The sequence below is a fragment of the Halyomorpha halys genome, unplaced genomic scaffold (genome assembly GCF_000696795.3).
Source record: "Halyomorpha halys isolate HHAL.00 unplaced genomic scaffold, Hhal_1.1 Scaffold47.1, whole genome shotgun sequence".
NCBI lineage: Eukaryota > Metazoa > Arthropoda > Insecta > Hemiptera > Pentatomidae > Halyomorpha > Halyomorpha halys.
Genome location: NW_027114806.1, coordinates 260451 through 272129, shown reverse-complemented (window position 1 = coordinate 272129; position 11679 = coordinate 260451). Strand labels below are relative to the sequence as shown.

General features: G+C 29.8%; 1 protein-coding gene across 1 annotated transcript in view; it reads right to left on the bottom strand.

Moving 5' to 3' along the window:
* Positions 1–1804: 1804 nt before the first annotated feature.
* Positions 1805–11679, bottom strand: part of LOC106689880 (Krueppel-like factor 6) — a gene marked incomplete at its 5' end in the record, with an annotated part of 173218 nt that continues 163343 nt past the window's right edge. Inside the window, 1 exon segment of the mRNA XM_014435081.3 lies at positions 1805–4940. Coding sequence (XP_014290567.3) covers positions 4765–4940 — 176 coding nt within the window.

Below are 11679 nucleotides of genomic sequence, written 5' to 3'. Positions count from 1 at the left end.
TATTGGTCGTATCTTGGAAGGTGGATGGGGTAGGGTGAGCCTTAACTGTATTCATAGCTTCTTCCTCTCGGACTTTCGCCAAGGGTTCGAGTTTAGAAATTTGATTTAACACTCCAACTTTCCCTAGAAAGCGCGGATCCGGAAGAATTCCGATGGGGTTGGTTGTTCGAAAGAGAATGTTGTTAGCCATGAGTTATAAAAAATGTATATGGCAGTGTATCCATTTCTGTGAAAATAATTCTTTGGAAATAATCTTCATGTATATCGAGTATTTTTTAAAAGATGTACACAATTATATTGATATAGTATAATTATTGTATGTCAGCTTTTTATATTTATTTGTCAGAGTATATTTTTCGTATCTTATTTGGCATTCGGATAGTAGATAATAAATAAATTTTTAGTCACATTAATTCTTATCTTGTGGAAAAGATATATAGATTTAAATATGTTAATTTTTTGTATGATAATGCAAAATGACAAATACGAGGAAAGACGAATTTCATATCAGTTAATTAGAATATAGAGGGTTTAATTAACGTGCTAAACAATTCCGATTAGTTTTAGGCCTTAGTTATTACTTTTTTATTTCTATTTTTAAGCTCACGTGGAATAGTAAAATCATAATCATTTAGTTATGATTAAAAATTAAATATATATTATAATAGATTTTCTTACATTTTGCTTTTTACTATAATCGTGTACACATTCTGTGCAAGTGTGAGAATATTATGCACTAGCTAGTAACTATAAATGTTTACTACTATTATATTATATTCTGCTAGTATATCAGAGGAAAATTTTATATGCGAGGATATAATTTTTTTTTTCATGTTTATGCAAGTTAAAAATAAGTTATGCAATGGAAAAAACTATGAAATGTCATGAGTTTCAACTGCTCATGACATTTTATAGTTTTCACGACTGTGGTCCCCGTACATTTTGTGAATATTCTACACATCTATCTTACCATTGTTCTCCACTGAAGTCCTGAGCGCGTTCAATTTCAACTGGCTTTTAATACTATTTAGGTGACGGGGAGAGTACCATTGGGATTTCATGTAGTCCTGCTTTGCCTTTCATATTAGGCTTGGAAAGTTTGGTATAGGTTCCCATAGCCAGTGTTTGTATTGTGTGAATGCATTTTTTGGATGGGATCACTTTATCTTGTGTTTAAACTGTTTTGCTTTTATTCAATTATTATTATTTTTAGTTATATTTTTTTCTTAAGTATAGAATATGAACCAAGACTTATTATACTAGTATCCATTGCCCCTGATTGTGAAATAATGTATTATTTATATACGGTTAACTTGAAATCAGTAAATTGGAATGTCCTTAGTACAATTCTGATCTTTTTTTTTTTATTTTACGCCATTTTCTTCTTGTTTTCTCGTACTTTTGCGATTTTCTATCATGTTCGTAATTTGAATGTGTCTAAGAATAAAGGATTGTGGTGTGTGAATAGAAAGAAATCTTGATTTAAATTTTAAAATACAAATTTATTCTTTTAAATACATATTGGATTTAACAGGGGGAAGGAGTATTCATTATTTTTTACTTTTTTTTTTCTTTTAATAAAAACCGTATACAATGGTTGCCTGTATACGCAAGGACCATAGAAGGGTCTGAGCTCATTTCTTACGAGGTAACAACATAGTACAAAAAACATTCGGACCACTTCACCTCCTGCACTGAACTACTTTGTACTGCCTTTGATTATGTTGTCCATTCATTCATACACTTTTGATCTGGCACCGCTGTTAGCTTGCGGCCCATTTTTTATTTTACATATACATATATATTTATTTTTTTTTTTTTAAGATAACTTCCTCAGTTACATTAAGGAATCATTGCAGCAGGCGAAACGGTAACACGTACAGAGTACATATATATTGTTGAAGACATACAGAGTTTGGTAACAACAGACATCCGGCCGGGTAGCCTGACCGGAACAACAAGAACAAAACAAATAAAATACAAATTTACATCAAGATTTAAAATATATATATATATTTATAATCAAGTATTTTTTTTTTATTTTTTTTTTACAAAGAGAGAAAAAATGTAAAAAATATAAGCAATGCAGTAGTACATTAAGAACAAGAAAACATCATCTCCATTTTCCTGCTACCAAGGGGTTTTAATTGGAAGGGTAATTGGGGTTGGGGTAAATGGGTATATTTAAAAATGTATTAACATACCAAACTTTTTTTTTCTTTTTTTTTTACTTAATATTTTTAAATGTATTATCTTATTCGTTGGAAGATCATTCACAATATGTTGTGCTTTTTTTTCAAAAAACATTTATAATTTTTCCTTTCATTTAACATTAGTAATTAAGTTTTAGTGTAAAACGCTTACATGTAAACGGATTTTATAACCTATAATGATGTTTTATTATTTTTTCCCATAAAAAACCTTTCTTCTATATTCAGCTTTCCATAACACTCAAAGCATCACATATAACATACTATTTAATTTAAGTTCTGCTTATTTTACACACCTTCTCTCTCCGGACATCTTAATACTCGAATGGAAATATACAATTTTTCTATTTTTTTCATTTAAAATATCTTATCTTACATACACAAAAATGTTATCCATGCATTCCCAAATACAAGTTATGTACAAAATGTTTACAAGTACTAAAATATTAATCAGTAATATATATATTTATATATATTATGTATATTTTATATCATAATAAAATCTGTTCACACTCTTTAATAAAAAACAGAGAAAAGAAAAAAAAAACGAACAAAGAAAAACAAATAAGAAGTTCACTAGTAATGTGTTTACAGAATAGAACAGGAATGCATTATACATAAAATATAAGGTTAAACTTAATATATATTCTCATATATTAGCAATTAGCAATAAACTAACAATAAAAAGCTCTATCAGTCGCATATAACCGCAACTGAAATCAACATTCTAACGATCCAAAAATTTTTTCTTAAACATTTTTTTAATGAATCAATAGTATGAAGAAGAGGCCGTTTTGAAGCGGCTAATCCCTCGTTCATGAGGTTTATCAATTCTCAAACAATTATTAACAAGCTAAACAATTTTCTAAGGGTTCGGGGTAAGGACTCAGGTAACCGGGTGTGAGGGAGGTGGGGGAAAAAAGGTGGGAATAAAGGAGGGGAAAAAAGAAATAATGATAAAACTAAGAGTGATTTCGGTATCACAATCTATGAGTGGGCGAGCCACCGCTCGACCAGCCCGCCACCGTCCTTACATAATACTTATTTATATATATCATTTACTACCTCTTTACAAATTAATCCTATAACGAAGTTAGAACTAGTCAAATCAAATACCTCAATTTTTGTTACATTTGTTTGTGTTCTTTTTTTTATTTATTTAAATGTTTTAAATACAAAAATATTGCCCTTCCACCACTTTGCTCGGGTCATATATTCACATAATGCAAATAAATTAATTTAAGAAAATAATAATAATTAAAAAATAAAACAAATAGACCGAAAAAGATACATTTTAATTAAGAAAAATCGGGCAAGGTTTTAAATCAGGGAGCCAACGTGACAAAGTACATCTTGACTTAAAGTGTTCTAAAACTGAAATATGGTTCACTTAATAAAATAACCTGTCTGTAGTTTTACTTTCATCAAAGTAATTCATTGAAAATTTTACGATACCACTTATGCCCATTTTCAATTTTTTTTATTAAAAGTTGTGGTCTTAGATAATAAACAAAAAAATGATTTATTTTTTTACAAAAACATTCATTTTAATTTTTGAAAATAAAATCCTTTTACACAATGAAAACCATGTATCAAAACCTATTTAAATAGATAAAAAAGTTAAAATGGAATTGGCTTTTTTTGGAATGCTAATCCTCAATTTGATCTTTGGTATAATCTACACGTTGAAAGAATTTAGTTTAATAACGTTTAGTTCAATTTTGTAATGATTTTTTATAGATTGGAGAATAATTTATACTAGAATACTGAAGTCCCAATAAAATAAAAAAGGTATTATACTTCATCACTTTGATGATTTACATTAATTTCATTGAACTTGGTAGTCTATTCCTTTTACATTTTTAGCCCAACTCAATTAATAATAATGTCAATCGGAAACATAAGACTGTATTGTATTATTAATTAGTATTATTATTATTAATTTTACAATTTTATAACTTTCTAATTAATGTATATTACTATCTTATTTTTCACATTGAACTTATTATAAATTTACATTATCTGAAAAAGAATATGATAGATATAATTAATTAGAAAGTTTGGTTATTATATTTAATTATTTATTCAGATTAATTTTGAAGGGGTTTTATAGGGTAATTTTTAAGATGGCATGCAAGGTCGAAACGTAGTTAAAATGTTATGAATTTTGATGATTTGTGAGGTGAATTATTAAAGTATTCACTTAATTTCATAAATATTGTTTTCGCATAATATTGTAGTATTAATTATCTTTAAGTAATATTTTTATAGGACTTACATGATACTTTTGTTACGTCAGCTCCATGATAATTCCCACTTGCCCAATCTCTAAAATAATTTTATACAATTTTTAATTCCTTTAATTGGTTTAGTAAGTATATATTTTTATCAGTTGTTACAATTGTCAACTTATTTTATATATTTTTTAATTTTATTTTATACAAATGATCGTTTGTTCTTGAGACTAGGTGGTAAATTTTGGCAACGAAGAGTCTCACGGGAAAGACTAGGAGAGCTCGGGTGGCAGTGTATGGGGTCGACTGAGCGGGTTGGCTCACGCGTGCCGCTTCATGTGGAGGGCGAGGTGGTCCGACCTCGAGAAGCAGCGGTCGCAATGCTTGCACTTGAATGGTTTTGCCCCCGTGTGCTTCCTGTAATGGCGGGTCAGTTCGTCTGATCGTGCGAAGCTCCACCCGCATCCCTCCCAGTGGCACTTGTACGGCTTCTCTCCTGAAAAAAGATAAAAATGCGAAATCTTTAAACAAAGGAAATGTTTGTATCAATACAGAGAAACTTCAAAAAACTTATAAAGACTTGTAAATAGCGGACATCTACTGGGAAGATATATTTGTCCGTTATATGCAGGTGTCCGCTAAGAACAGATCAACATTAAATAAACACAAAATAAAATAAAATAGTGCACATCTAAATATATGTCGCTTAAAAATATATAATTGATCGCTTGATGTGTACCACGTAAAAAGTCGGAACTACGATTTTTATAAAATTAAAAAAAAACATTGGACATGTTTCTAGTCACATATGGCCTCAACAATCGTTTTGAAAATATTTCTCTATATTCATCTCTTAAAAATCCTTTAAAAATGTTTTTAGAATTAATGATTTTTTTTGTATGGTATATCAAGGTTTATATAGCTGTTATATTTCCTAATTATTTATTAACAATAAAGAAATATTTAAAAAATAAGCTTCTATAATTATTTATAGAAATAATTGAAACAAATAACAAAGTTTTTTTACATAATTTTGTTTGTTTACCTAAAACCGCCCCATGGAATGTAATCAACAATTTTAAAATATGTATCAAGCATTAAATCCATAACTACTACTCTAAAGTTTGGTCAGTAATTAGATTTATAACAAGATTGAAGTTAGATTGACTTTACGAAGGGGATTAGTTCAATTAATTATTATAATACAATTTTATTAGAGATATCAGGAATATATTCTGAGGCATTCTCTTACATTTATTATGTATTACAAGTGTTTTAATATTTTGTTTTAGGGCATGTTTACCTTTCTAAATATTTTTTCAACGTCGAGGTGTTGTTATATATTTGTTTGATTTTTTTTTCATTAGGTAATTATAAATGCAACTCGTAGAAATTCTGTTTTTGAAACATTTAAAATTATAACAATAAAAACTATATAATATTATCATGTATATTTATAGCACCCAATTATTAAAAGATAGAAGCTGCCGCTATCTACGTGCAACCCCACTCACCATAACGAAGCTAACCTGGAATCCAGTCGTTAGAGTAATACAATAGAAGACCTGAGCTCAAAAGTACATAGTTATTTCTTCTTTGTATTATTAAATTTCAATTAATAAGTAACTTAATACTAAAACCAAATAATAGAGTGTGAAAACGATGAAAGGGAGAAATAAAAAACATGAAGATGCAAGTTTATCTATCACATTCCTAGTATAATCTTAATCAACATAAATTTCTCCTAACCAATAGTAAAAATAAGCATTGTTAATTCTTACCCTTTTGGCACAAATCCTTATATTCATTCTTTTACTGTATTACTAAGAAATGCATGAGTCATTTTTATTTATATTGTCTAATTTATTTTATCGTCTTTATTATACATGTCTTAATTTAATAACTAATAAAGTCTTTATAATCATAGACTACTTGATTTACAAGCTATAGAACTCTATGTATTAATTCTAAGAAGACAGGGATTAACAGAGTTAATTAATATTTTTGTTTAAATTATGCTTTATTATTATTGTTATTTGTTCAGTGTGTGTATATTGGGTGAATTGATTGTTACAGATATAATACAAAATGCCTTTATTGTAGCTAGTTGTATTATTCTTTTATAAAAAGGTTTATCTCTCAGTTGTCGAGGAAATAGAACGTAATAAATAGCGAAACAATAATGTGGTGAATATGAGTGAAGAATACCTTTAGGTTTCCCGAAAGGAAAGGAAGACAAATGACTGCGTTCTAGCTGCAATCCCCGTCAGATCTAGATCCAGTACCCCCTCCCTCCAGGTGATGTATGATGGCCCCGTTAGGTAGGGCTTATAATCAGTCATTTACTCCCGCTACTTGTGACGAATCCCGATGTCCCACTCTCCCACCATTACCCGAGGAGGGACGACCATTCGTCCCCTCTTAATCGTAATTCTTGCTGGAAGGGGAGGGATGGCGGTTTAAGGAAGAAAAAGTGGCGGCGTTTTTGTTTGCCCGACGGCGGGAGTTCACAAATGACTTGGCTTGGCTATGCCCCCCGCGTCCTCGAAGCACCTTACCTTATTTTTCATCTGAGCCTCGCCGCTAAGTCCTATATCCGTTATTGCCCCATGAATAGTCATGAGAGGGTATTGTCATTCCGTCCGCGCACCCACCCTCCCTCGTCTTTCGGAGCTCTTTCTCATTCATCCTCGTGTTATTTTTATTATGTCATTTGTTAGAAGGATGTACACATGGTTCGAGGAAAGCTAAATATCATTTGAATTTATTTTGTTGGGATGACGAATGGATTATACGGACAAGTGTTTTTTTGCTTATATAATTGACAAAAATTGTTTATTGCAGATTATGTTTTTTTTTTCGCAAGACGACAGCCCCTGTACATTTGTACTGGTCTGTATTTATGAACTGTATCTCTTATTAAATTGATTAGATAATAAATTAGATCTTCTCTACATATTAATCAACGGATAACTATTAATACCTCATTATGAATAAATCAGGCCATTTTAGCAACGTTTCGGCCAACCTTGCATTTATCAAGTACAGTTTATTAATTAACAGCTTTAATTAAAATTTTTCTAACATCAATAATTTAAATAATATTTTATCCCAATGAGAACGCTCGCATTAATTATATTTTCTTCTTCCCATTAAATAGTCATAATATAAGCAATATAAAATATTTTCTTATCACTGTACTTATGCAATGATATTTAAGTAAGAGAAAGAACTTAAAAGAGTCAAAGAACTTTTTTATTGTAAGCTTTGAGAAGGAAATACGTGAAACGAGGTTTATTGTTTTTGACAAAATGTGTCTGCCAACAGGAATTTCTCAGTAATATCTTATAATTTTCAAGGCTTTATAAAGTATATTCAATAATTCAAGTATATTTGCTAATAATGGGAACATTTTTTTTTTGTCCTTGAGGGTCGGTTTCAAGCAAAATTTCGACTGGTTGCTGTTTCAAGTTTATTACGGACCAGACAGTTGTGGGATAAGGTTTGGTTTAAAATAAAACTTATCCAGAAATAATTGAGTTCTGGACTGTGTGAATCCAAGACTATAATACATTCTTATCTTAGCAATCAACCTTTTTATAATTATTTCATTTTTTGTATATTCGACACGTAACACAATTATAATATTTTATTATGATAATTTTTTATGATTACATCATAACGTATATATGTAAAGCACTGAAATAAATTTAATTATTTGATTAAAAATATAAGCAAAATCATGCTGATTCGTTAAAGTCTTTACATTCACTATATTGAAGTAAAAGTTCACGTAACAATAAATTACGTTTAGTTTTACACATATCGTAACCTTATATTCGTAAACCTATATTACTCCTGATGTGTACCCGCTGAGACCTTATATGAACTGATATTTTTAGCCTGGCTATGAATTTTTTGTTAATACCCGGGGTGTCTGAATAATATAAGACAAGGAGATAAATTGAATATATTCAGAGACGGACTGACTACATAGATTTAATGCTGTATTGTTTCGTTAAATCGTTCATAACTATATTTAATCTATAAATCGGTTAAGTATTTAGCTCAAAATATTATCATATAAACTATGAAGAAAAGACTAAACCCAATCATTTTTAGGATTTTGAGCCCGATTTGTTTTAATTAATTCACATTAATCAAATCGTCGGCCGGGTTAAAATAAATATTTTATTTACGCTTTCTGTGCGTAGTATGGTAAAATTATCAAGGAAATTTGTAAACGTTGATTTTCACCACTTTTATTGGTGAAAATGCCGTAGTAATTTAATTAATAAAGTTAATAACATTTTGTTCAGTAAGTAATGACCAAGCTCTAAAGAAAAGATGACGTTTGTATTCGATGTCAAAAGTGGCACTGCGGAAGCTTATCTTAGGTTTGGCCCGTGCTTGAATAGTATGCTATTTCCGCAGGTATTGATATTTGTGTTAAAATTTTTAAAACTCAATTTAAGTCACATTGATCCGCTGACTTACCTCTACCATAGATTTTTTTTTTTTTTTTTTTTTTTTCATACCCTCCTGTAATGATGTTATTGAATATTTGGTACTCTACCATAGTTCTGAAACTCTCACATTTTTAAATGACTTTTATTAAAGTTCCAGTATGAATTTAAAAATCGAAATTGAGATTCGTCACTTCTATATTAAATTTTCTTTCATTCCATACCTCATTCGTCAAAATTCATCGCCGCATGATTATTTATTCCAAATAGCATACCCCTGTTTTCTATTTGGCAGCCTTCCTTAAATATTTGCAGGCTATTGTGCTATTTTAAATTGATTAATTTACAAGATTTTTTTTTTAAATTACTTTTTCTATGATATATGTTTTTAATTTATCCGAAACTCAGTCAATAAAACCGAGATATGATGGCTCCTTGGTTTTAAACCTGGTTGAACAGATATTGACAGGGGATGGAAAGGTGGCTTGTGTCATGAATAAAGGAGATTGTCCCCTGACGTATTTTACATTAAAGTAGGATAAAGGTTGTCTCCGGGTTATCCCGCTGGATGATCCCTAGGGAGCAATATTCTTGTCGCCCACCCTTGCTTCCACTAACTCTTAGTTACTTCCACTAATTAACATCATTAACATTTCCTTGGGGATCCACAACCAGGTATGGTGAGGTCCAAGAGCGCTGTAGGTCAGTGGTAACGTGAAGTAGCTAAAAAAATATTATTTATAACTAAATATTCCTTTATTAAGAGTTATGAAAAAGATTTCAAATAATAATTGAGTGATACAAAAGGATATTTATTTTTTATTTATCCAATTATCACGAGGTTGCTCAATGTAAACTTTTCATAAATCAAAATGTGAACATCAACGACTTTAGATATCATGATTTAATTTTATGACTTGTCTTACCATATATCTGTTAGTAATTTTGCATTCCACTGATCTAGTAGTTGAAGCAAGAGAAAGCCTGATTTTAAAACGCGCTTGTGAAGTAATAAATGTGACTTTTTTTGTATTTCATCATAATACATTTAGCTGTAGAGTACCTCTTGTATACAAATGAAGCAGAGTTTGGCCTATTATTGAACAGCTACAGTTACAAGTAGAAGGAAAGTATCTGCAGAAACAGTACCTTTCGAGTGTTTGACCGACCGAAGTACCTTTTTGAAAGTACATTACTTGTAAGTTAAACTTAAAATAAATGTAATTTTTGTATAAATTTTATCTTATGGGGAAACTACTACATGCAACATTCAGATAAACATATTATTACTTTTAAATATAATTTTCGAATGAATGAAATATTCAAGCTAATAATCGGGGTGAGGTGGTTTTTCTGTACATTAGTATCGGCTGATTATTAACAGCTTAAATTGTTAGTATTAGTCTAGTGAACTTTCTGTCTCCTGTACTCGGAAAATGGGACCACCAAAAGTGATCGAAGGTACTTTTGACGTCTGTCGTTATTAATGTAACGTGTTCCGGGGCGCTATTATGTCTTATCAGATCAGAGAGCACTTAGGTTAATGCTTCTAGATTACTGCTTTGGGGCATAAAGTCAAATGAGTCTGCGTTTATTCCAAATGCAAGAGGGTAACCAACATAATATTATTATTATTATTGGATAGCTGAATCTGGAACTAATGATTTGTTGATTTAGAATACCGAATCCTACCTACAGCATTTTTTAATTAGAACGTTTTTTTTTTTTTTTTTTAATAAGTTAAAATGTTTCTGCAGAAATTGTTTGGAGTATATTTAATCGTAAAGTTATACAAAATAGGAGTAGTGAATATTTCAGTGTATTAGTAACAAAAAATAGTAGTATGTATTTTTAAAATTATATATTTATATTTATTGCCATTTTATTGTGCTTTTTTTCTTGACTATTTATCATCTGATAAAAACTGTGACATTTTCACAATATAGGATTTTCTGATTTATTATTTTTTTTATATGAACGGGTTGGTTGGATATACTTATACACACTTACTTTCTAACCATTCGGACGATTTGTATGTAAAGAGTCAAGATAAAAAACTAAATGTTACGTTTTTCGTCTCATTAATATTTCAATAAAAAATAGATTCATAAAGAAAACTGCAATTTACATGTTACTGAACCACGCGTCTCCTATAGAATATTAACAAAGTTGAGAAATTATTAATAATTGTTGTTATGAAAATGTTATAATAAGTCGATTCACGATTTTAAATATCGATAGCATTTCAATTTTCGTCATCTTCTGAAACATGTTAATGGACTTTTATAAGATCGAAACCAGAAATTGTATATTGTATCTTAGACACTCACAGCTATAGTTCCAAGAAATGTTTAGGAAAGTATTTGAACTTCCTTTTCCCAAGTACAGTTTCTGTACTAGTTACAAGTACTGTACTTGAAAAAAGGAACTTCGGTCGGTCAAATACAAAGTACTGGAAAGGAACTGTATCTGCAGTTACTTTACTCCTACCTGTAACTGTACTTGTTTCTTAGTTCAGTTCCTTTTTGCCCAACAGTGAAATGGAGCTTTATATTGAAAAATTAGACGAAAAACTGCAATTTACATGTTCCTGAACCACGTGTTGCCTATACAATATCAACAAAGTTGCGAAATTATTAATAATTCGGGAATAATTATTAATAGTTTCACAATTTCGTCATAATGCGTAACTTTGCTCAATGACGGCATAATATGAGATAGAATTAGGGTTTTAATTATATTATTACTAAATTTTTATTAATTACATTT